General features: G+C 41.3%; 1 protein-coding gene across 1 annotated transcript in view; it reads left to right on the plus strand.

The window, feature by feature from the left end:
- Positions 1 to 27,699, plus strand: part of ipo13 (importin 13) — a 118,493-nt gene that overhangs the window by 65,273 nt on the left and 25,521 nt on the right. The window contains exons 11-14 of the mRNA XM_033028636.1: positions 16,910 to 17,053; positions 17,222 to 17,302; positions 20,135 to 20,272; positions 26,729 to 26,825. Of these exons, the coding sequence (XP_032884527.1) occupies positions 16,910 to 17,053; positions 17,222 to 17,302; positions 20,135 to 20,272; positions 26,729 to 26,825 (460 nt within the window). The remainder of the gene's footprint in view (positions 1 to 16,909; positions 17,054 to 17,221; positions 17,303 to 20,134; positions 20,273 to 26,728; positions 26,826 to 27,699) is intronic.

A 27,699-nucleotide genomic window follows, 5' to 3' on the forward strand; every position in this document is an offset into this window, starting at 1 on the left:
TTTGATATGATCATGGCTGATCATCCAACTCAGTATCCCATCCCTGCCTTCTCTCCATACCCCCTGATCCCTTTAGCCACAAGGGCCACATCTAACCCCCTCTTAAATATAGCCAATGAACTGGCCTCAACTACCTTCTGTGGCAGAGAATTCCACAGATTCACCACTCTCTGTGTAAAAAATGATTTCCTCATCTCGGTCCTAAAATTCTTCCCTCTTATCCTTAAACTGTGACCCCTAGTTCTGGACTTCCCCAACATCGGGAATAATCTTCCTGCATCTAGCCTGTCCAACCCCTTAAGAATTTTGTAAGTTTCTATAAGATCCCCCCTCAGTCTTCTGAATTCCAACGTGTACAAGCCGAGTCTATCCAGTCTTTCCTCATATGAAAGTCCTGCCATCCCAGGAATCAGTCTGGTGAACCTTCTCTGTACTCCCTCTATGGCAAGAATGTCTTTCCTCAGATTAGGGATAGCTAATAGGAATGAATTTTTCTATCATTTTCCTCCTATTTTTACAATTTTCCAACAAATTATTAACAATTTCCAAAAAAAATTCCCCTGTTCCGAACACTTCCCTGGTTCCCTCACAACATTGCACTTTCTCCTGAATCTATGCAATCTGTTCATCAGCGGGGGTCCGTTCAGGCCATGAAGGCATTTATTAGATCAAAGACCACTTCTTCTTCCTCAATCTCCTGAGGAATCAACTCGAATACCATCTGCATTTTCTTTGTAAGAGCTGTTTCTATTAGTTTTTGAGCCAGCCCTCGAACGCAGGGAATTATTACAGCATCTCAATCCAGCCAATACTCCTGTAATCACTACGAAGGAAGTTAATGCAGAAATGACAATATTTTTTGATACAGTATTTCATATGGGGATATTCCCCTTACGCTTGGCAACATTCTCATATTTAGCATTACCAGTGGAAGGCAATCTATCCATGTGAATCCAGTCTCAGCCATTGCCTTTCTTAATTTGCTTTTTATGGTCCCATTGGTCCTTTCCACCAGCCCTGCCGATTGGGGATGGTAGGAACAATGGTGTTTTACTTGTATGTTTAGGGTTTGTGTTCTCTATTATTTCATTCACAAAATGGCTACCATTATCACTATAGATCCTTTCTGGGATCCCAAACCTTGGCATGATGTCCCGAAGGAGAACCTTTGCCACTGTCAACGCGTCCGCTTTGGCAGAGGGAAAAACTTCGACCCATCGGGAAAATACATCAATAATCTCTAAACAGTATTTCTTTCCTTGCAAGGGGCTCAATTCAATAAAATCCATATTTAAAATTTGAAATGCGTATTTAGGTCGTGGACCTTTCCCTGGTTTCTGTTTCAATCCCCCCTGTGGATTGTACCTGGGCACATATCTCACATGTCTCACAATATCTTTTGGCATAACTGGTGAATCCATATGTCTTGAATACTTTTTCGATTATCTGTATCATTCCTCCTGTTGAGACATGGGTTACCCCATGACTCATTATACACGCATACCGAAATAGAGATTTTGGGAGTATCAGGCGTCCGTCCTTGTGTCTCCACATTCCGTCGTCCTGTTTCCCACCTCTGTTCCACTTGTGCTTTTCTGTTGGTGGCGCCGCATTTTGCATGTTTGAAAGGACTTCATGGTCCACCTCCTGTATTTCTAGTCCCATCACCTCTTCCTCTCTCACTCCTCCTTGGGCTGCTTCCTTTGCCGCGGTGTCTGCTCTGCGGTTTCCATTACTAATTGGATCTTTTCCTTTAGTGTGGGCCGCACATTTGCAGATGGCTATGGCTTTTGGTAGCAGGACTGCGTCCAACAGGTCGAGAATGAGGTGTTTATGCAGGATTGGTTTACCCGTGGAGGTGACCATCCCTCTATTTCTCCATTGAGCGGCGAAGACGTGTACCGTCGAGAAGGTGTATGCGCTGTCCGTATAGATATTTATTCTCTTTCCTTTCCCCATCTTGCATGCTTCGATGAGGGCCACTAATTCAGCGGCCTGAGCCGAGTAGTGGGCTGGTAATGGTTGTGCCTTCAATTTCTTGGTGTCGGTGACTACTGCGTAACCGGACTGGTTAATTCCCGTCTCATTCTTCTTGCAGGATCCATCAACATTCAGGGTTAAGTCCGGGTTTCCCAGTGCCACGTCGTTCAGATCTGGTCTTGGCATCACTAATTTATCCGTCTCATCCAGGCAGTTATGTGGCTCCCCGTCTTCCTCAGTTGGCATCAGCGTGGCTGGATTTAGAGTCGTACATCGCTCGATTGTCAGGTTAGGTTGTGACAGCAAGATGGCCATGCGGGACAGATGTCGTGCTGGCGACAAGTGTGATATCTTTTGTTGTAATAATAGAATCGACACAGCGTGGGGTACTCTTAACACCATTGGTCGATACAAAACGATTGTGGCGGAGGCTTGTACCGCCAGCGCTGCTGCTATTACTGCTTGGAGGCACGTTGGTAGAGCCCGAGCAAGTTGGTCCAGTTTGGTCGAGTAATATGCTATTGGTCTCAGCTTTCCTCCATGCTCCTGCAAGAGGACGGATGTCATGTATCCCTTTTTACTGTCGACAGTTTGGATGAATGTTTTCTCTGAGTTTGGCAGGGCTAGTACTGTGGATGATACCAGTGCTCTCTTTACCTGTTCAAAGGCTTGCTCCCCTTCCCTTGTCCATGTTATCTTTTCCCTCGCCGCCATAGGTTGGTGATAGATAAGTTCTAGCAGTGGTCCGATCATTTCAGCATAACTTGTGATCCACTGCCGACAATAGTTAGCCATACCAAGGAACTGCATAATTTCCTTCTTGGTATTGGGCTTTGGGGCGGCAAGCATTCCCAACTTACGGTTTTCATCCAGTTCCCGTCCTTCCTGGAGTATGTCATGCCCCAGGTACTTCACCTTTTCCTTACACAGTTGCAATTTTCCTTTGCTTACTTTATGACCTTGTTCTGACAGGAACTCTAATAGACATACGGTATCTTCCTTACAGTCTTCTAGGGTTGGAGTGCAAACTAGGATGTCGTCCACATATAGTAGGATTTTACATTCTCGGGGGGGTGTGAATCTTTCCAGATTAGAGCCCATGGCCATAGAAAAAATGGTCGGACTCTCGGTATACCCCTGCGGCAATCTGGTATATGTCCACCTCTTCCCCTCAAACGTGAAGGTGAACCAGAACTGGCACTCAGGATGTACTGGAATGGAGAAGAAAGCGTTTGCCAAGTCAATAACGGTGAAGTACTTATGAGTGGGGTGGATGTCACTTAAAAGGGTGCTGGGGTCTGGGACGCATGGAGCCCTGGGAATTACTGCGCAATTTACCGCCTGCAGGTCCTGGACCATCCTCCATCCTCATCCAATCATCCCCTTCCTTCAGTTAGGTGGACCCCTTTCATTCCCCTCGTTGTCCAATTCAACGTGCGGGTGAATATTTTTGTATCGTCCCCTCGGAACACCTGTCTTCCTTCATTCACAGCTTTCCACTTTTGTTCTGCTTCCCTTTTGCCACCAGCTTCCCCAAGTATCTCCATCTCCCTCCTTGTTTCTTGGATACTGACACATGTGGCCGGGAGGGATATCCCCTGAATAACTCGTAGTCCTGTTTACTCAATTTGACAGCGGCGGCTGCGTTCCCTTGTTCGTCCCAGTACAGGTAGGTCAGTGTCACAGTGGAACATGGTTCTTTCATGAACTTTTTCTCATAATTTTTGTCTGGCCCCGTGGTATATTTAAACCACATGGTACAATGCAATTCTCCAGGTCTATGTAAGATAGTTTCTGGAGGAATTTTTCCCTTTACTTCTCTAATCAATTCGTCCCCGATTGCCACCGGTCCGTTTTTTTTTGTTTTTTTTGCCAGGTTGATGGTGTAATAGTAGTGGGGTTCGCCCGCCCCTTCTTGAACCATTATGTCAGCATTGCCTGGCGCTAGACGTACCGCCCTCATTCCTTGTGCCATGGGCATGACACCTATTTTCAGTCCCATCATAACATCTCTTCCCAAGAGGTTTACTGGACATGTGGCGGACACTAGTACCTGCTCTTCCCATTTGTAGTTGGACAGGGGTTCTTTGAACTGTAATAGTTCGGTCAGGTATTCTACATTGGTGTGTCCGGTGGCGGACTTGACTGTTATTGAATCTTTGGAATAGACCGTTCCCGGGGGCTCGTCGTCTTTTGTGATAACTGTCTTGCATGCTCCACTTTCACACAGGAAGGTTAATTTCTTTCCACTAACAATTAAACTTATTGTTGGTTTCACAAAATCTCGCAAGACATGCAATATACATTCCAGATCCAATACATGGAGGGTGCTTGAGTCGGAGGGTGCGTCTTGATTGGAATCAGAATCTGAATCTTTGTCCTCTATCTCTACCCACCCCCCTTGGCTAACTTCCGTCAGTCATGCTTGTTCCCGGGCACGGGGTCTTGGGTCTCCCTCCTCGCCCCCTTCTACGGGACCCCTTTTCGCCTGTGGGCAGTCTCGAGCCCAATGGTCGAGTTTCCCACATACGAAACATCCATTTCCTTTAGGGGTTCTCCATCCCCCCCCCCCCGCCCCTTCCTCGGCCTCTACCTCGCCCCCTCGGGTTTCCCCTCTGTTGGTAGTATGCTGAGACCATATTATCGTCCATCTCCTCCACGTCTGCCAGATAGACATTTTTTTGTTGTTGTTTTCTTATCTATTTATGTTTTCCTCAGCATGAACCGCCCAATCTTTTACGTCGTTCAATGCCTTTGTATTCCATCCCACCATTTAAACGATGACTGACAACCAGGTTTCCAAAATCATGCTGCCACCTTGCAAAACTGTCTCGTGGATAGGGAATGCCCTCTACGGCCCTTTTTACGTCTTTGTTGTTCCACGGACGGTACACATATATCGTCCCACCCACGTTGGTGTCTGGATTTGGCATTGCAATCATAGGGTAAATCCCTCCCCCATCAAGACCATTTAAATTTGGTGCTATAGAACTAAGGGGGTGGCTTACTCCATCGGCTAGATTTACCACATTACCTACAAAGGGGCTGTAAGGTCTACCTGTTCGGGTGACACTCTGATTTTGCAAACCTGGTTGTTGTGGAACATTCTGCGCCCCATGGACTTGGACCATCGTTGTCGGTAGTCCTGAGGCTTCCCCTTCTCCCACTGGTGGCGAGGCCACTCCTCCTCCTGTATATGGAGGGGGGCACTTGCCATCCCAAGTGGTGGTGCTGGCGTAGCCGGTGGTGATCGGTAGAATATTTCATTGTCTCCTTTCTGTAGATACGCCGTGGTAGGTGCCTCCGTCTTTTTCTCTTTCTGGCCTTGCCTTGCCAGATTCTCGCCTCTTGGTACCCCAACTTCTCCTTGTCTGTCCGCTGTTGAGTGGCATCTCTTGCAATGGCAGACATTAGTTTACAACAATCATCAACAAGTAACTTACCACTAAAATCTTACCACATGTTTAAGTACTTACAATTATGCTTACTTTGTATAAACATACATTTCTCATCACTTTCATAACCTTTCGAGTTTGTCGAGCCCATTTTGATTCTCTCCTCGAGACTTACGACTATACATTTTCCCTGTCAAGTCCAACTTGACTCTGAAGTCCCAGACTTCTTACCTTTGGCGATCCTGTCGCCGGAGTAGTCCAACTACTCTCTCCAATTGTCCCCGACAATTCTGTACGTCGTCTCTTGTCTCCGAGGAAGGTAACAAAATACAACTCGGCAAAGTCAAAATTACAACCCGGGAGCCCCTCCTACGGAACATTCAGGTTTATCTCGTCTGTATCAATTGGACCCCGTCACTCTGTTTCCACCTTCCACAAATCCTTAAATGTGAGCGCTCTTGGCAACAGAGGTATTGGGGCCTCACGTTGGGCGCCAATTATGTTAGAAATATTTTTCCCCACTACACCAGCAACAGTATTAAAGATATAACCTGAATGTTTATGCTCAAATAAATCAAAGAGTCAGAAAATCTCTGCAATAGCTTTACTTGTCACCATGGTGAGAGAAAGACCCAAGCAAATGCCGGTGCTATTTCTGACTGACAATACAGAGAATTCACACATATCTTTATACGCATAAACAGCCGTAAAACACATGGTTAGTAATTTTCCATTACATGAATGAAGGTTAGGGAGGCAGGGAGTTTATAGGGAGGAGACCACCTGCCAAAGTAAAAAATAAGACCTTATTGTTTGGAAACACATATACAGGATGATAGCATTATCATGGAAGTCATAAGGATGAGAACACACATGACTATAAAATGACTATAGAATGCAAGGAACACAAGATTAATAGCTTTCGTTAAGATATAACAATACAGTTTGTAGCATCTGTGCAAATGACAGTATCAACAAGAAGGCTACAGTAGGAGAAATTTGTGTTCTGCACAATGTCGATACCATTTGCTTTGGTGTAACTGAATATGCACAGCGAATACACTGATAGTCAGTGCTCTCAGCAGCGCTTTCTTTCCTCCTGTTGCATTTTTCTTGGAGATACAAGTTAGGCTGAAGTTCTGTAGAAACGTTTAATGCTGGCTCAAAACTAGTAAAAAATCTTAAAAGTGTAACAAAATTCTAATGCATTACGATCACTTTTCACCAATGCTAGAATTGTAGTGGTAATTCTTCTTGAGAATAGCCATCACTCTTTTTTTAATTTAAGTGTCCTGCTGTTCCTGTTTGGCTGACAAGTGATAAAATTGTAAATCTAAGATATGAGTTTATAATAATTAAGGTATTATTGGTTTTAACATTTGAGGTACGAAGGTTCTTTTATGAAATTAAGTAAATGAATGTGAATTTCTACAACCTCGATTATGTGTGAATTAACGCGAGTAGTAAACTTTACCTGTTTTACAGTGCCTGAATTAAGTTAAGATTATTACTGAGCTTGTGATTTTGTATTTAGACACACAGTTTAATGATTTATGGTGAATGAGTTAAATCAAGTTCCTAATGATTTAATGCCCTGTACTGTCTATGTGTAGTTTGCATGTTCTCCCTGTGACAGCATTGATTGCACCAGTTCCCTCCTACATCCCAAACATTTATGTGTAGGAAGGAACTGTAGATGCTGGTTTAAAACAAAGATAGACACAAAATGCTGGAGTAACTCAGCGGGATAGGCAGCATCTCTGGACAGAAGGAATGGGTGACTTTTCGGGTTGAGACCCTTCTTCTTTCGACCCAAAACGTCACCCATTTCCTTCTCTCCAGAGATGCTGCCTGTTCCGCTGTTACTCCAGCATTTTGTCTCCAAAACATTTATGACTTGATGGGCTAATCAGCTCCAGTGTGTTGCTGAGTGACGGGTTTTGTAAGGAGTTGATAGGAGTGTGTGGAGAATAAAATAAATGGGTGAATATAAATTAACATCAACGGCGAGTGTCATGTCCGATGGCAAGTTTCTGCGCTTTATGACTTGAAAAATCTACTTGGTTCCCATTAAAGCTGCAAATGGACCTTGGTCAAATTGATCAAAATCACAGTACTCCAGACACGGTTTTACAGCACAGTAACAGCAAGATACCGTAGTATCTTTGTGGGAAAAGCCGATATATAACTGCTCATTAACTTCATTTATTTCTTGTACTCTCATATCCTCCTTCACATGAACATTTACAAATTTTTCCAATTCATCCAGCAAACCGATTTAAGTCATATTTTCACAGTCCAATACATCTGCATTGTTCTTGCCTATTACTTAAGCTGTCTATATCAATTTGCAACCTCCTTGTAACTCATTTTCCCATTTAACTTTGTACTATTGGCAAACGTGGATAAGTTGCACTCTGTTCATCTGAGCTATCGGGCCAAATCTTTCTAGCCCACCTTGCCTGCATTTCTCCACAGAAGTCTTGACTTCCATTTTGGGTGTGGGCTGAAGCCAGTGGTGGTGTCTCCTCTTCCACTGAGCTACAGTGCCCTCCATAATGTTTGGGCCAAAGACCCATAATTTATTTATTTGCCTCTGTACTCCACAATTTGAGATTTGTAATAGAAAAAAATCACATGTGGTTAAAGTGCACATGGTCAGATTGTCAACACAGTTGTCATTTCTACATGGTGAAATCAAAATGTATAACAATATCCTTTTCAGACAATGTGCACTTTAACCACATGTGATTTTTTTTTTCTATTACAAATCTCAAATTGTGGAGTACAGAGGCAAATAAATAAATGACGGGTCTTTGTCCCAAACATTATGGAGGGCACTACATGAGGATTTTTCTTGGGTTCCCAACTCTTGGACTGGGAAACCTGCTCACCAAACCGGAGTCAAGTTAAACTTGGCCTAATTCCACAAATAAATTGAAGAAAGTGGCAGTTGGCAGGGAGGTGGCACTTTTGCACTTTTCTGATTATACTTGGTTTAAATGCTTTTTTTTGTTAGTATGTGCTTTCTTTGTATTTTTTGACAAGCCTCAAGTGTGATTGAATGTTTGTGAATATCTAAGATATTCACACCCTTTCATAACACTGACAACTGGTGAAGCTGGTGGTGGGTTCACACCAACTGTCAAAACCATTCTCTGTGTGCGGCAAGCTCAGTGATGGCTTTCAGCTAAAGACTGTGTCTGGGGCCCCTGCTAAATATACTGCATGTTCGGGATGGGTGTTCAGTATTTTTGTAGCAATGGAAAATCCGCTGCATTGTCATAGATTGCAAATTCCCTGAAAATGGCAAACCATGTAGATAGAGAGGTAAAGAAGGCATGTGGTCCTTCACTGGTCAGGGCATTGAGTATAATAATCAGGAAATCATGATGTGACTTCATAGGAATTGTGTTAAACTGCTTTTTGATTATTGCGTGCAGCTCAGTTGCAGGAATGATCTCCTTGGGGAGAGATTCCTTTTGGAAAGAGTGCAGAGGAGGATTACCAAAATGATACCTGGATTAAGGGGTAATGGCTGTAGGGAAAGCTTGGATTGTTTTCCCTGGAACGCTGGAGATTACGGGGTGACCTGATAGAGTATGCAAAATTATGGGTAGATGTGAGAATCTTTTTCCAAGAATGGAAAAATCTAATACTAGAGGGCATAGCTTTAAGGTGAGAGGGTCAAAGTTTAAAGGAGATGTGTGGGGCAAGTTTGTTTTTTTTGCCCAGAGGGTGGTGAGTGCCTGGAACGCTCTGTCGGAGTGATGGTGAAGGCAGATATGATGATGGTATTTAAGACTTTTTGATAGGGATATGGATATGGATTATGTGCATGCTGATAAGAGTTGTTCTTGGCATCACGTTCAGCATAAACATTGTGGGCTGAAGGGCCTATGCCTGTACTGTACTGTTCTATGTAAATTAGTCCTCTTTTGTTTAGCTTTAAATAAAGGAAATTGTTAATATATTTCTGTGCAAGAGAGAAATGCCTGAAGGGTTGTCGGGTTAAGACAGCGGAATGATGTGGGGAATATCAAGTTGGACGATGTGGAAACTACTGAATCCCCAAGGAGATCTGAGTCATGGTGAGGGATGTGTTTGGTTGCTGGCATTGGATGGGTGTTAGATTCAGAGCCTTGGAAAGTATTGTGGAAAGCCAGCATAGGTGTCATGTTTTATTTAAAGTTGATTCCCAGTGCTGGGCTCCATCCACAGGGATATACCTGTTAAGCTAATATATTCATGACGTGGCCTGACTTTACAAGCATGCCCTCTGTTATTCATGGGTCACACATGCATAATGTTTATGGGTGTCTATTAGACATGTGGTGCATGGTAAGGAATCTAACTGTAGATCTTTGAGTTCGGCATCCATCACTGCATTTGTTCAACATATGCATAGACGCACTCCAAACCACTCCTGACATACAGGTTTGTAGGTTAAATGGCTTGGTATAAAAATGTAAATTGTCCCTAGGGTAGTGTTAATGTGCAGGGATCGCTGGTCGGCACGGACACGATGGGCTGAAGGGCCTGTTTCCGCGCTGTATCTCTAAACCTAACTCGTATGCATGATGGGTTGAGAAGGAAAATGATAGTCTGAGAAGCAAGATGTGTAGTTCACGTTAATGTTGTGCCATATTGTAGAATCTCTATGTTAAGGACTTTATGAATGTCTTTGACAATGTACTACTAGGGCGACTGAAGGAAGAGTGAGGAAAGTGGAACGAAAGAAAGGGCAGCAAATGCTTTACTTTCATTTCAGAGTTAAACGTATTTTAGAGCATGATTGGGATGGGGGTGCTTCACCTGGGGTTTAGAACTCGATACGATGTTCACTAATCTGACTTAGTTAGAGAGAGTTGTTTGACTTAAAAGGTGGCACTAATATAAAAGAAATAGCTAAACATCAAAGGAAACTACAAAAGCATTTTCATAAGGGTGGAAAGGGTTTAAAAAAAATGCTTGATAGAAGTCTGCTTTCAAAAGAGGCGCACTTTTTCGATTCTAGTTAGTTTAATGCTGTGAAAGAACAAAGTGACATGGGAGAATATTGACATGGGCACCACTTCCTTTTGGTGAGACTATAAAACATGAATAGAATTGTAGATTTTTGCTTCCATTGAGACGGAGTTGCTGAATGTAGCAATAGTCTTCAGGCAAATGGCAGATGTTGGAGAGGGTATGACTAGCAATGTTACAAAATTTTGAGATTAAAAAAATCAAGTCTGTAATTTATCCCATCAGATAAAGCATAAAAAGAAGTTTAATTTGACACCTAATTCACTTTCATATCTTCAGTATTAAAAAAGTTATGGCCATTTTCATACTCTGAAATTAGCATCTTGTTCCCTATTGCTTTTCCATTGACTTAACACAAAAGCTGTTATCGAGGACAGTCAAAAGCCCATAACTTTATTAAAAATTAAGAGAACTGAAAGAAATTTTCAGTTATTATAGATTGAAGCATTCTGAAACAAATTTGAAACAATCTTACTTAGATGACTTGAAATTAAAGCATATAATTAGTTAGTTACCTAATTGTAGCTAATTACAAAATTCAATTACTAAACATGTATCCATTTCTTAAGAATAGATTAACATTTTTAAACAGCCTAAGTGTCCAAATAACATTCACACAAGAATTCACAATATAAAATAATTTTTAAATCTCATTGTCATGGATTTACAGGCCAAATGGAAGGAATTTAATGTTTAATACCTGTAAATTAATGGCCATTTAAATCATCTTGCGAGTGGGTTTTTCTGGAACGCGACCATTTGGAACGTTGCGGTGAATTTAATCCCCATATCGGCAGGAAAAATACTGCCGGTTTGTATGGGGGGAAAAATCACCGTTTCGCAACGTAAAATGTGAATTAAAGGCATCTTAAGGAGCACTTTTATACATAAAATAAACGGCTTTCCTTTACCTGTCCCATACCTGAAATCCGTCCCCGTTGTCGGCGTTGACGGCTTTAGAAGCTGATTTTAAAATGACTCCAGCGCTGAACTTGTCGGGCGATTTAAAAAAAAAAAAATACACAGAACGGCCGTCGGAACAATTCTTCAGCAAAAGCTTGCACTCCAACAAAATATAATCCAGGACAAGGTAGGAAAAAAACGCGTTTTAACCCCGCCCCCCCCTCAAAGGCGTCAAAATCGCGCACACGGCCAGTGGCAGAACTGCAGCGCCGCTGAAGGTAAGTATTGTAACATACCTAGTATGACACATTAGGATGTTTGAAAAAGAAAAAAGAAGAAAAGTGATCATTTTAAAAATTCATGCGATGCAGGTTATGGGGTGATGCAGAGATCGGATAAATTAAATGACTTTCAGACAAACAAAAGTAGACTGAGCAAAAATCTAAGTGGGGAATTCAGTGGGTCTGGCAGCATCTATGGAGGGAATGAACATAAGATTTTGGGTTGGGATCCTTCTTCAGACTGATTCATCTCAAGAAGATTCCCCACCTGAAATGTCTATGCCTCGGAGTTCCTCCAGCACTTTTATTTTTGCTCAAGATTACAGCATCTACAGTCTCCTGTGTCTCCAAAGCAGAATGCTTCCTGTGGTTGAGTGTTGTCAAGAAGGAGGCATTGTAGATCTAAAGAGTGGACAGGTCAGTACACAGCAATGTGAGATTGAAATTCTTTGCTAGGTTTTTTGAGCAATTCAGAAATTGCGCCGATGTTCAAGATTAGTTTGGATGGAGTGAATATTGGTGGATAAAGTATGGTTCAAGCTATTTGCTTGCATAACATGTAAGCACTGATGTAGATGGACTGCCATTGGCCTATTTCCATGTTATAACATTTGTATTATTTATAGATTCAACAATGAATAACCTCACTGTAAAGGGAACTCAATTCTGTAGTAAGTGAAGCAAGTATTTAGTTATCGATATTGCTGTTTATTATAAATGATGCATGTGGAATCTGAAGCAAATTTCCATCTATTTAATCTTTAAAATTAATTTCATATGAATGGTAAAAATGTCTTTCTAGGTTTTTCCTTTTCTATCTTCTAAAAATATATTTTTGGTGGACCTTATGATTTGGAGAATTCTGACCCAATCATTCTTTTTGCAACCTGATATTGAAAATGTTTCAAGTATTGAAACCTTGCAAGAAAACATAACTAAAAGTGGGAAATGTGGGAAATGCACAACAGTTCAGGCAGCATCAGTGTAGAAAGAAATGATATAATTCCTAACTATAATTCCCTATGTGTGTAAACTGCTAGGGACTGATTATATGCATTTCTGTCTTGGCACTTATTGATCAATGCACTTTCTTTTACTTTGTGCCTAAAATAATTAATATTTTGGAAAATAAGCCGAAGTGATAATTTATTAATGTAAAATTGACTGTTTCCGTAATCTGTTAAAAATTCATTTTGAATTTCATCTGCTTGGATGTCCTTCATTCATTAAAACTTGTATGTAATCTTTAATAGGAATAAAAAGGTTAACACCGTAGCAGAATGTAGGTTGCTTATTGTTCAGAAGACAGTTTGAGTAATGCTAATAATAGCTTAGACTGGAAAATATAATCGCTAGTTACTGTACATTTTCATTCTTGGCATTTTCTTCCCACTGTATTTAAGTCTCTCCTTGATGCCAGCTTTCTTTTTTTTAAATAATACCAATTGATAGCTTCCTTTGGTGAGCCCTCATTAATTGTACAGAAAATGTTAGTAATAAACTACATGTCAGGGTGCCTTGTAATTTAGGGGCAATAACTGGTCGGATTCAGATTTACAAAGCCAAGAACTTGTCATTTTGATGAGGGTTTGATTATCGGTTGCGTTATACCAATTGGTTGCGTGTAACTTTTTTTACAGAAGCCTGACAAACTTCTGATTTTCCTTCAATTAATTGGTAAGTCCTTTTGAGAGCAGAGGGGGCTGAGATAATTAATCGTAGTTTGTGCCAACTAAACTGTTCAAAAATGCCATATGGCTTGACTCTTAAATATTAAATCATTTGTTAAGTAGCAAATTTCAAATTGCGTATCAATTTAAAATTAATGTTCTTAATAAATGAATAAGAAATTATTATCTTTTCATTGTTCTAAATTTGATGATTCCACAATCAGTATGTAAACAAAAGATGTTACAAGTAGCTCAAGTACATTGAAAGCATCCCAAAGAATTCAAAGCTGCTGTTTCTGCTACCTTGAGCATCACTTTCAGCTCTGGCATTTGGTTTAACATCCTGCTTTCAAACTATTTAAGATGTGTGAAATTCCTTGATGAGACATCACTTTTATGTTTTGTTTATTTTGAGAGTTCCACTTTTCATTCTTGCAAATGAATCTGTTCCTCGTTATTACTCTGGCCACAATAAAAATAAAACCTGACTGTTATTAAAGGACAACAGAATTTTGAGCATCTAATATTTGCCAATTGAATTGGGAAGAGAGTGACGGCATAGTTCTAAACAGTTGAGTTGGCATGGATTGATATCTGATCCCTTGCAATCATATTGAATGGAAGAATAGTTAAGTAAATCTTGTGTTTTGTCAAGGAATACTTTGTATATCCTAATATATCGCAGTGGTGTTTACAGTATATTGATTTAGAAACACCAGACAAATTATTTTCCATTGTTGCCCTACTATCCACAAGGTTGTAGTGTCCAATTCTAACACCAAATGCTAAATTTATTTACCTTGTATATTTCCTTGTAAAATTAGTTACCTTGTACATTTCCAATACATTTTACTGAAACAGTGGAGAAGAAGGTACCAGTTGCGTACTTGATGATAGATTAAAATAACAATGTACACTTATTCATGTTTTAATCATTGATTTATACGTTTATTGGCATGTCAGATTGTAAATTTGATTGAGAGCTGTGTCAACCATATTCATAATAGCTTATTTGTTTATATAATCTATAGGTTGAGGTATACAGTAGATTGAAGATCATGATTGGTTAAGCATATCTCCTATTATAGTTAATGACATTTAAGCATCAGGTGAAATTATGAGCATGTTCAAATTAAGTAAGCTTTTAATTCATTTAAAGCACATTTCTAATTTATTAAGCATATCATTAAATTGGTATGAGGTTAACAATTGAATACAAATAAAATTTAAATGATCTGTGAGACTGAAAATGCTCTCCAACTGACTGCCTGTTTTGGTGAATATATTTTTAACTGCTAGAGAATGGATGTTTATAAACAAAAGTCTTTAAGAGTGAGTTGTTAGTAAATCATTTAGTGTCAATGTTTTAAACTGAGGGATAAGAGTTTGGATATGTATTTTGCCTCTCACGTTAACAAGTGGAACTTGTGTTAGTGGGGTGGGATGGGAAATGGAGAAGAATGCTCACAGATGAATCAAAGGCAGTTATTCCCAGTACAAGTGCACTGACAACGTTTTTATTTCTAATTTTATGAAAATACAAACACATGCTTATAACATTTAGGTAGCCTGTTATTAGAGAGATTAAGTCTGCTGTATGCTACCACGGCTGAAAATTGAAAAACAAAATATAGAATGTTGAAAGTACAGTACTCAGCAGGTCCAACAGCATCAATGGAGAAAGAGAAAGAATTAACGTTTCAGGTCAAGGACCATTCATCAGAATTGAAAATAAGAATGTTTTATGTTGCTGAGAGAATAGAGGATGTCTCTGATAGGATGCAGGTCAAAGTTGTTAAGGTAATAATTACTTTAAAAAACTGATAGTTGAAGGTGAGAAAAAAACCTCAATAGAAACAGGAAGGTTTAGTCATATCTGTGGAGTGGGGATGGGGTTAATAATTAAAATTACAGACAACTGGAAGTTTGAGGTCATCCTCGTTCACAGAACAAATATGTTCTGCAAAGTTGGTACTCAATATATGTTTGGTTTTCCCAGAGTAGAGGAAACTACATCTCTCTAAAGTGAAAGAAGTGCAAATTAATTCCTATTTCACGTGGAAGAACAATTTCCATCTCTGGATGGTGGCCAGAGGCCATAGAAAATGGAAGTTGGCACATCTCCTGCTGCTGCACAGAAAAGTGCTGTGAGGAGAACGTATTTGGTGATGGATGCGGGGATCAGGGATTCGTGGAGGTTACCTTGCCTTGACAACCTTTGTAATGCTAAATGGAAAGGGGATGATGTGTCTGATGTTGAAATTCCATTGAAGGTGATGGAAATTCTGATCATCTCTAATGTGCTGATTGGTAGAATGGAAAATGAGAACAAGGGGAGCCCGATCTTTGTTCCAACTGAGAGGAGCAGGGTGCGAGCAAAAATGTGTGATTGATTGGCGGTATGTCAACTGTGGTGGAGGGGAACCCATGGTTAAGGAAAACAAGGGTATTCAGGAAAATAGCACGGAAAAGGCTCATTATGGGAAAGATACAATGGACATGATTAAATTAGAATGGAATGGAATTCTTGCAAGCAGCAGGCTGGAAAGAAGTACAGTCAAATGGCAGAGAAAGTTGGTGGCTTATACTGGATATTGGTCACTAATCTATTCCTGAGTGGATATATCAAAAGGGATGGGCAGAATTAATGATAGACTGTAATGTTGAACTCCGGTTAGAAATTGGCAGCAAAAGTAATGCAATTTTACAGTTTTGTATAGTGTTGGAAAGTCCAGTGATTAACGTAAAGGAAATGAAAAGTGAGATTTCACTAATTCTTGCTCTCCAGTGTAAACAGGAGCTCCATTGACTAGCTCCAATAGGGTACTAACAAGATTAAAATACTTGATTGAAAGCTCTCGCATGTTAATTGTGGATTGCTTGTCCATCCTTGTCTATCTGCCTGTTCAATTTTCTAATGTTACTTTCTACATAAACTTGCTTTCTGGCAGGATGCGTGGTTGACCAAAAATGGCTGGCTGCATTTCGCTGTCTTTGGCTGTGTATGCTCAAGGCAATTTAAATAATTCTTAATCTCAATCCACTGCGCACAATATTTTGAAATCTCAAATATAAACTTTTACCTAAATTTGACAAGCTGCTGGGGAAAGGTTCTTATGATATATCCTTAAACAAAAATATCATCATCATTTTCCTTCACTACTTTGTCTGTTCTCTTATTCTGCCTTTTTAGGGCCATGGACTTTCTTTGTGATTTTTTACTCAATTTGCATTGTTTTCCCGTATCTAATTTTGTTTGGCACTGATATATTTTCTTAAATTTTATAATCAGTTTGAATATTTTTTCAATGATTTGTATTCTTGTTGTGCAATATAAATTTGATACTGCCTCTTGACATTTTTAAGTCCTTTATGTAGTAACTTGTGTAACTATTGCTAATTTTGTTTTGTATAAAATTTGTTTCTAGTAAAAGTAATTATTTCAAATTAATTACTATCATTTTGCTTTATATTAGATTTATTTGTTTATGTACTTACCGTGATAATTATACTCATGTTAATTATTATGAATTGTTATGGCCATTATGAACATACTTAAGTTTTGATGCTGTAAGTATCGATCATTTAAGTTGCTCATAATTCTGTTCTGTTTTCATGCAATTATAGCTTTGTTTTTGACCTTCCCTTGCAGCCAAATCCATCAAATAAACTAGCAATAATACATATTTTGGGTCTGTTGTCCAATTTGTTTACCACATTGGATATCAGTCACCATGATGATGAGCCAGAAGGCAGTGAAGCAAAGAAAAAACCCACCTTGCAAGGACCTAACCCTGTAAGTACTAGCAGTGGTACTGACATGGGCTTCTCATGAATTGATCGTATTCTTTTTAGAAATAGAATGCTGTTTATTTAATCAGGGACTATTGTGGGAAAAAAATTGCATTTTTATAAACTCTATTTAAGGTTCAAAGTGAGCTACTAAAGGTGATTTTTTGCACAGGTTGTGGTGGTCCTTCAACAAGTCTTCCAACTCATACAAAAAGTGTTGTCTAAATGGCTGAATGATGCTCAGGTTGTTGAGGTAAGGCAAATCATTAAGGAGGGCTACGTTTTTTAAAGTCATGTGATGTGTTGATTTCCTTTTTGACTTGAGTTCTATGTTTTTATGTCTACAATGTGGCTTCTAAAAAAAAATGATAATCACTTGGCCTTGCTCAGTCGCTTAAATCTCTTTTAAAGAAAAAGTGTCTTCAAGCCCTTTTTTGTGTAAAGATTAATTTTCAGTGCTAGGGTAGCATATTTGCATTTCTTGTTAGAGCATTGAAACACAATGTATTTAGTGGGATGTATTTAGATTTGTATCTAATTCAGAACTTTTGTTTGTCTCGTATGGTACCAATTTACATTTGTACAGCACTTTTCTAATGTGTTAAAATAGTCAAGACATTTCTGGTGTGATCAGCTAAAAATATGTTTTTGATGATGGAGATTTTGGAAAGGTGAATATCTTTGTGCAAGGAAATGGAAAGGAGAAAATGGAGAACCAGGTGGGTTTAGGGAAATAATTCAAGATATCTGATATATCTCTCCGAGTAGCGGGGTTGGGAATTACACAAGACTTCTGTGTGAACTTGAAAATAGGGTGGAGAAATAGGGTGAAGAAAGGAAGAGGCGGAGACAGTGGGCTGTGGGAGAGCTGCGAAGGGGAGGGGAAGGAGGGAGAAAGAAAGGACTACCTGATATTGGAGAAGTCAATGTTCATACCACTGGGATGTAAACTACCCAAGCGAAATATGAGGTGCTGCTCATCCAATTTGCGGTGGGACTCACTGGCCATGGAGGAGGCCCAGGACAGAAAGGTCGGATACGGAACGGGAGGGGGAGTTGAAGTGCTGAGCCACCGGGAGATCGGGTAGGTTAATGCGGACTGTGCGGAGGTGTTGGGCGAAGCGATAGCCAAGCCTGCGCTTGGTCTCACCGATGTAGAGCAGTTGACACCTAGAGCAGCGGATGCAATAGATGAGGTTGCGGGAGGTGCAGATGAACCTCTGCCTCGCCTGGAAAGACTGCTTGGGTCCTTGGATGGAGTCGAGGGGGGAGGTAAAGCGACAAGTTTCTGCATTTCCTGCAGTTGCACGGGAAAGTACCAGGGTAGGGGGTGGATTGGGTGGGAAGGGACGAATTGACCAAGGAGTTACGGAGGGAGCGGTCTCTGCGGAAAACCGAAAGGGAAGGAGATGGGAAGATGTGGCCAGTGGTGGGATCCCATTGGAGGTGGCGAAAATGTCGGAGGATTATCTGTTGTATGTGACGGCTGGTAGGGTGGAAGGTGAGGATGAGGGGGACCGTCCTTGTTACGAGTGGGGGGATGGGGAGTGCGAGCGGAGCTGCGGGATATAGAAGAGACCCTGGTGAGAGCCTCATCTATAGTTGAAGAGGGGAACCCTCGTTCCCTAAAGAATGAGGACATCACCGATGCCCTGGTTTGGAACACCTCATCCTGGGTGTAGATGCGGTGCAGTCGGAGGAATTGGTAGTAGGGGATAGAGTCCTTACAGGAAGCAGGTTGGGAAGAAGTGTAGTTCAGATAGCCATGGGATTCAGTGGGTTTGTAGTAGATGTTGGTCAGTAATCTATTACCTGCGATGGAGATAGTGAGGTCAAGAAAAGGCAGGGAGATGTCGGAAATGGTCAGGTGAATTTGAGTGCCGGATGGAAGTTAGTGGTGAAATGGATGAAGTCAGTGAGTTCTGCATGGGTGCGGGAGGTAGCACCCATGCAGTTGTCAATGTAGCGGAGGTAGAGTTCGGGGATAGGATTAATGATGAGTAGATGGTTTTAGAACTGAAGGATCTACCATGTTCTTGGCAGGCAAAATCCTTCCTAACGTCCAGCTTTCCTGTACTAACCCTGTGCCCCTTGACTTCCTTAATATCCAAATATCTTTTGATCACTGTCCTGAATATGCATTTTTCCACGAGATCATGTAATACCTCAAAAGTTGAGGGATTACCAACAGTTTCATCTCTCATGGGACAGAACTCTTGTATCAGCATTCAGTGTGCACTCTCCTTTTTGCAAGTGTGTCCTTTAGTCATTCTAGGTGTCCCTGCCAGGGCCCTCGGTAATTGCAGTACTCAAATCTTCTTGTAATAAGTTCAATAATTTTTCTACAAGGCTTAAGTTCTCGTGAACAACAATGTTTTTCATTATCTTGTCATTTTTCTATTTAATTCTACTAAAATTGTAGTTTTCATATTTTGCTACATCATTTTCTATTTTCTACATTCTTGGCCATCCATATAGCATGTTAATTTCATTATAAAACCGCTGTACATTTTGCTCACAACTTGTAGTGCCCATCTAGCTTTGTATCATGGAACATCCTGAAACCCCTTTTCCTGAACCTGCATTTATAGTCCACCAACTCAAAAATTATGTGTTAATTGCTACTGTTTTCTGATCATTAACCAGTCCTTAATCCATGCCAATATATTGCCCCAATCCCATGAGAGCTCATTTTATGTTCCTGGATTGGATTAAGTTTTTTTTTGCTGCGTTTCAAAATCCAAATGCACCACATTCATGCGTTTCTCCATATCTAATCTGCTAGTTGCAATCCCAAAACTGTTGGAGATCTGTAAAACAGGATATCCTTTTGATAAATTATGATTTATTTTGCTATTTTTCACTCTTTGATCTAATACTTTCTTCCATTACTCCTGTTAGTTGGGGCTGGATTACAACCCTGGTTAGGTTTTTGTGCATTAAGAGAGCTTATATTTGTGGTAAAATATATATTTTTAAAATGAGATTTTCATTTGACTTTTCAAATAAAGCTCTTTATTTGTTTATTAAAAAACTCATATGACCTTCAGCATCTTAACAATTAAGATTTCACCATTCTTTTTAGGCTGTTTGTGCAATCTTTGAAAAGTCTGTGAAAACTCTTCTGGATGATTTTGCACCCATGATTCCGCAGCTTTCGGAAATGCTGGGTCAGATGTACAGTACTATTCCACAGGCATCTGCATTGGAATTGACACGACAGGTAGAATCAATGCTTTCCTTTAAAAAAAAAAAAGGTCTTTTTGTTTAGTTCTATAGAAAACATTTTTTAACAGGCTCAATTGTTGAATATATTGTCCCATTCCTTTCTTTGGTTGCCTGATATCATGTGAACAGGCAACTTTCTTATGATCATATAAAGTACTCATGAATTAGCTGTATAGCATAATGAAAAAACTAACCATCATGTGAACCAGAACTACCTTCGAGGTATAACTTCAATCTGTGGTCCATGCAGGCTTGAGATTGCAGAAAGTCAGCCAAAGTTCTTGTACCAAATCCCCAGTGGGTGTTTTAGGAACAGAGGGATGAAAATCTGAAATATGATTTCTTGGCACCAGGCTTTGGATTGTTAAATCTTCATGGATTCTGATTGTTAAGTCCTCATGGATTCACTCTTAGTTAATATAGAATTTGCTTCCAAAATTTGTGCTAGTCAGACGGAGCTTTGAAAAGACATAAATGGGCCAAATATCACTGAAATTTCATGCAACTGATCAAAAACTATTGTACACATGTAAAACAAAATAATCAAATCATTCAAAAAATTACAACAACTGAATTTGCTTTTTTCCCCCACTAAGTGCATTGATTTATAGATTATAGAGAAGATAAGACACAAGAGATTGCAGAAGCAAAAACCAGAGATTCTGCAGAAATCGACGGGTCAGTCAGCATATCTGGAGGAAATGGCAGACAACCTATCAATTGGGCCCTTTCTTCAGACTGATGGAGATGGGGGGGGGGGGGGGGGGGAGGAAACTGGAAAAGAGATGGGGATGGGCAAAACCTGGCAAGTGAAAGGTGGATACAGAAGGGGGGGATTGGTAAATGGGTGGAGATGATGATGGACTAGAGATGACAAGGGGATAAAAAGATGTCAGATAGGGCAAAAAAGCGGGGTTATAAAATGTAAAACCAGATGGAGGGATATGCGTGAATGGGGGCGGGAAAGGCGAAGGGGGGGTGGTGGAGGGAAATGGGAGTGTGATGAGAGGGAGATGAGCGAAAGGAGGAGGGGAAAAGAACAGCTCGTCAGGTGGTGGAAACATAGAGACATAGAAAATAGGTGCAGGAGTAGGCCATTCGGCCCTTCGAGCCTGCACCGCCATTCAATATGATCATGGCTGATCATCCAACTCGGTATCCTGTACCTGCCTTCTCTCCATACCCCCTGATCCCTTTAGCCACAAGGGCCACATCTAACTCCCTCTTAAATATAGCCAATGAACTGGCCTCAACTACCTTCTGTGGCAGAGAATTCCACAGATTCACCACTCTCTGTGTAAAAAATGATTTTCTCATCTCAGTCCTAAAAGACTTCCCCCTTATCCTTAAACTGTGACCCCTTGTTCTGGACTTCCCCAACATCGGGAATAATCTTCCTGCATCTAGCCTGTCCAACCCCTTAAGAATTTTGTAAGTTTCTATAAGATCCCCCCTCAATCTTCTAAATTCTAGCGAGTACAAGCCGAGTCTATCCAGTCTTTCTTCATATGAAAGTCCTGCCATCCCAGGAATCAGTCTGGTGAACCTTCTCTGTACTCCCTCTATGGCAAGAATGTCTTTCCTCAGATTAGGAGACCAAAACTGTACGCAATACTCCAGGTGTGGTCTCACCAAGACCGTGTACAACTGCAGTAGAACCTCCCTGCTCTTATACTCAAATCCTTTTGCTATGAATGCTAACATACCATTCGCTTTTTTCACTGTCTGCTGCACCTGCATGCCTACTTTCAATGACTGGTGTACCATGACACCCAGGTCTCGTTGCATCTCCCATTTTCTTAATCTGCCACCATTCAAATAATAGTCGACTTTCCTGTTTTTGCCACCAAAGTGGATAACCTCACATTTATCCACATTATACTGCATCTGCCATGCATTTGCCCACTCCCCAACCTATCCAAGTCACCTTGCAGCCTCTTAGCATCTTCCTCACAGCTAACACTGCCCCCCAGCTTCGTGTCATCCGCAAACTTGGAGATGTTGCATTCAATTCCCTCATCCAGATCATTTATATATATTGTAAATAGCTGGGGTCCCAGCATGAGCCTTGCGGTACCCCACTAGTCACTGCCTGCCATTCTGAAAAGGACCAGTTTACTCCTACTCTTTGCTTCCCATCTGCCAGCCAGTTCTCTATCCACATCAATACTGAACCCCCAATACCGTGTGCTTTAAGTTTGCATACTAATCTCTTATGTGGGACCTTGTCGAAAGCCTTCTGAAAGTCCAGATATAACACATCCACTGGCTCTCCCTTATCCACTCTACTAGTTACATCCTCGAAAAATTCTCTAAGATTCGTCAGACAAGAAATGTGTGTGCACTGAGATCGGGGGAGGGGGGACAGGAGGGTGGGGAAATGAAATGGGGTAGGAGAGTATTGCTTGAAATTGGGAATTCAGTGTTCATTCTATGTAGGAAGGAACACAGATGCTGGTTTAAACTGAAGATAGACACAAAAAGCTGGAGTAACTCAGCGGGTCAGACAGCATCTCTGGAGAAAAGGAATAGGTGACGTTTCAGGTTGAGACCCTTCATCAGACTGTTTATACTGTTGGGTTGCAGGCTACCCAAGCAAAATATGAGGTGTTGTTTTCACTGTGTGCGGCCCCACTCTGGCTGTGGTTGAGGCTAAGGACATTAAGGGTGGTATGGGAGTGGGAAAGGGGAGTTAAAATGGCTAGCAACCAGGAGATCCAACAGACCTTAATGGATAATAGCATGTGTTCAGCAAAATGCTATTGATTATAACTTTTGTAATCCATTTTGAAAATGTTATATTCAGAGTGCTGAAGATCTCGTTTAATGTGGACAAATAGTGCAATTTGATTTTTGGAAATCTATCTATGTTTATATTCTGTTTATAGATGTATTGCAGATTTAAAAAGAGACCTGGGAGTTATCTATATATTACTAAAAGTCTGATCTTGACCACTTCCTGTTGTTCTGTATATTGATTTTAGAAAAAACGCTGCCACTTACGGCTGTGATTTTTGGCAATCTTACTCAGAGTCCCCCTCCGTTGCGCAGGACAAAAGGATTTTTCCCATCAATTAAAAATAAAAGAGTTATTAGTGTTTAAAAAAATGTTGAGATTCTCTATCCTGAAGGCCACGCCCCTTCCGGAGGGACTATAAAACCCAAAGTGTTGAGACCCTCAGTCATTCTCTGCAAGATGGGGGACCGAGAGGGTCACGTCTCTCAGTCTGAGCTATGAATATCACTGAACACATATCTACTAAACTGAGTGGTTTTACTGACCTGTCAGTGCCCTTAATGTGGTTTGAAAATATAGTTTGGAAATGCTAAAGCTGTGTTGCCTTTGGTTTGGAAATGCTAAAGCTGTGTTGCCTTTGGTGTGGAAATGCTAAAGCTGTGTTGCCTTTGGTTTGGAAATGCTAAAGCTGTGTTGCCTAATTAAAGTTGCCTTGCCTAATTAAAGTTGCCTTGCCTTCTATATAATTAAAAGTCTAATCTTGACCACTGTAAAGAAGTGTCATCAACACACTGTGACTTTACTTCGTTTATTCATACTGTAACATACTGTAACATTACAATGAGCACTAGCTGTACATGGTCTGTCACGGGAACTAGAGAGAGAACAGTGGGTGGGGAGGTTGTAATTATACTTGTGATATGGGGAGTGGTTAGTAGTGGTGAGGTAACTATATTAAAGGTACATGCACACATCATCTACATCCTTCCCCTTAGAAACAAAAGCAACAAGGTAGTAACAGGGCGACCACGTCTCATTCGCTATACACGGTTACGCGAAGTCGCCATAATGGACAGGCGGCTTGACAACACGTCCCGACCGGGTTCGCATCTCGCCATCCTCCCTCCCTGCAGGAAAAAGTGGAGCAGGTGCAGGTGCAGGTGCAGGTGGCCGAACCGGAACAGGGGAGCTGGGAGGAGACGGAGAAGAAGGAGGGGACGCGGGCGCAGCGGCGGGCAGCGCGCGGGCAGGCGAGGGGGGTTGAGCCGGAGGAGGAGAGGACTGATAGAGCTGAGAAGGCAGAGACCGAGGCATGCGAGGAGCGGCGGGTGGAGCAGGAGACTGCAGCGGAGGAGCAAAGGGGTCCGCGGGCGGTGGTGGAGGCTCGTTGACGAGCCGCAGGTGTTGGCTGGACCGGCGGTAGACTGTACCCGCATGGTCAACCAGATAGGACCTAGGCGAGCCCGCGGAGCCAACGACGGTGGTGAGCCTGGAGTGACCGGAGGGGGACTGCATGCGGACGACTTGACCGGGGAAAAGGCGCGGAAGGGGGCGGCAGGACTTATCATGGGAGCGCTTCTGGATCTCGTGCTTAAGAGCAATTCGTTCCTGGACAACAGCGGGTTTGAGGACGGAGGGCATGAGGGAGCGCTGGGCCACCGGGGCTCGTTGACGTGGGTTCGGATCCCACTTCTGACACCATGTAAAGATGTGTCATCAACACACTGTAACTTTACTTTGTTTATTCATACTGTAACATACTGTAACGGTACAATGAGCACTAGCTGTACGTGGTCTGTCACGGGAACTAGAGAGAGAACAGTGGGTGGGGAGGTTGTAATTATACTTGTGATATGGGGAGTGGTTAGGAGTGGTGAGGTAACTATATTAAAGGTACTATATATCATCTACAACCACTTCCTGTTTGCGCTTTATATTGATTTTAGAAAACAACGCTACCACGTATGGCTGTGATTTTTGGCCATCTTACTCAGAGTCCTCCTCCGCTCATCAGGTGCTGAGGATGTTTCCCATCGATGAAAAATAAAAGAGTTATTAGTGTTTAAAAAATGTTGAGATTCTCTCTCTCCTATCAATCACGCCATGAAGGCCACACCCCTTCTGGTGGCAGGGGGGGGGAGACTATAAAACTCAGAAGTGTGGGCGTGGCTCACTCTCTGCAAGATGGAGGAGGGAGAGATCACGACTCGTAGTGGCCTGGCAAGAAGGCCTGAAAACATTGGGCTGCCGTTGCGGATCACAGAGGAAGCGGACTGAACTTTCTAGTGCCTTTCCCCACAGTGGAAAATATTTATTCTGCTGTGGGGGGACGTTCATGTTAAATTCTATAATGTGTTGTGTAATTTTTCTTTATTTTTAATTTTTCTATGGATGTACGGAATCCTAATTATTTCTTCTATGTAAAGCACTTTGGTTTCAACGCGAGTTGATTTAAACGTGCTATATAAATAAAATTTACTTACTTACTTGCACCCTGCTTGAAATGGTATGAAACTGCACTTGAATTTGGTGGCCTTGCACCCTGCTTGAAGTGGTAAGAAACTGCACTTGAATTTGGTGGCCTTGCATCCTGCTTGAAATGGAATTTTAAGAATAGCCGTGAGTCAACTGCCAGCCCACCAGCCGTGAGTGAATGAGTGAGCTGCCAGCACAATAGGCTTGAGTGTGAGCCACCAGCCCAAGAATCCATACGGCCCACAATGTCCATACTAGCCCTCTGGAAACCAGTCCCTTCAGCCCACAACACCCATACTAGCGCTCCAGAAACATCTTGCATTCGCCAACATCTTGTACAACTGTAACATAACATCCCAACTTCTATAATCCATATCCTGACTGATGAAGGCTATTGTACCAAAAGTCTTCATTTTCACCCTATTTACTTGTGACGCCATTTTCAGGGAACTATGTACCTGTTCTCCGAGATCCTTCTTGTCTACAATATTCCCCAGGCCCCACCTTTCACTGTGAAAGTTCTCCCCTTATCTGCCTTCCAAAATGTAACACCTTGCACTATCTGCATTAAACTACATTAGCCATTTCTCAGCCCATGGAGCTGGAGAAGAAATTGCAGAAGCTGTGATTGAGATATTCGCATCATTGGACTTGGAGGTAGAGCGGAATGATTGGTGGTTGGGTAATGTTGTACCTCTGTTTAAGAAGGGTTTCAAGGAAAAGTCTGGGAACTATAGATCAGTGAACCTAACATCTGAGGTAAGTAAATTACTGGAAAGGATTCTGAGAGATAAGATATATGCATTTGGATAGATAGGGGCTGATTAGGGATAGTTATCATAGTTTTGGACATGGGAGATTATTTCTTACACATTTAATTGAGTTTTTCTGAAGTATCCAAAAAGGTTGACAAAGGCAAGAACGTCAACATTGTCTGTATGGGTTTCAGCAAGGCCTTTGATAAGGTTCCACATGGTCGGCCTGCTCTGGAAGGTTAGATATTATGGGATATATAAAACTGGGATTACTATATACCATTACCTTGGCAATGTGCATTTTTTGATGCATTCCATTCTACTTCAATCCCAATTTGCAGTGTGTTTGCCCTGTTCCAGATTAATAATCTCAAAGTCACTGGTCATCAGTGATTTTGTGGGGGGTCTTTTCTCTTTGATCTTGCTCTTTTATTTTACTTTTGTCTACTCGTGTTATGTTTATTTGGGTTTTTATGTTTTTCAGCTGGTTCATATATTTGCCAATGATTCAGCTCATTTTGTCCCAGTAAAGGAACTCTTTCTCCTTGTAACATCTGTGACGCTCTCAATCTTCCAGCAAGGTAGGTGACCATAGTTTTAAATTTGAATCCTATTGACAGGATGTGTATGCTGCCTGTTTGTCTTTCAACAATACTGATCATGCTGAAGTTTTTCCTGTACAGTTTTAGTGGTTTATTTGCCATTCAGTGTGGTGTAGGCAGACCTGTAAATCCTTCCTGAACTTTTAAAATACCAAATGCATAATTAGGCATGAAAAGTGACCATTTTACATATACAGTGCCCTCCATAATGTTTGGGACAAAGACCCATCATTTATTTATTTGCCTCTGTACTCCACAATTTGAGATTTGTAATAGAAAAAATCACATTTGGTTAAAGTGCACATTGTCAGATAAAGGCCATTTTTATGCATTTTGGTTAATGACAATGTCATGTAAATGAAAGTAGTCATGTTTAATATTTTGTTGCATATCCTTTGCATGCAATGACTGCTTGAAGTCTGCGATTCATGGTTATCACCTGTGGTGCTCTGCCAGGCCTGTATTGCAGCCATCTTTAGCTTATGCTTGTTTTGGGGCCAGTCCCCTTCAGTTTTCTCTTCAGCATATAAATGGCATGCTCAATTCGGTTCAAATCAGGTGATTGACTTGGCCATTCAAGAATTGACCACTTTTTAAGCTATGAAAAACTCCTTTGTTGTTTTAACAGTATGTTTGGGATCATTGTCTTGCTGTAGAATGAACCGCCGGCTAATGAGTTTTGAGGCATTTGTTTGAACTTGAGCAGATAGGATGTGTCTATACACTTCAGAATTCATTACGCTACTACCATCAGCAGTTGTATCATCAATGAAGATAAGTGAGTCAGTACCTTCAACAGCCATACATGCCCAGGCCATAACATCCCCACCACGGTGTTTCACAGATGAGGTAG

The sequence above is a fragment of the Amblyraja radiata genome, chromosome 10 (genome assembly GCF_010909765.2).
Source record: "Amblyraja radiata isolate CabotCenter1 chromosome 10, sAmbRad1.1.pri, whole genome shotgun sequence".
In the NCBI taxonomy this organism is placed as follows: domain Eukaryota; kingdom Metazoa; phylum Chordata; class Chondrichthyes; order Rajiformes; family Rajidae; genus Amblyraja; species Amblyraja radiata.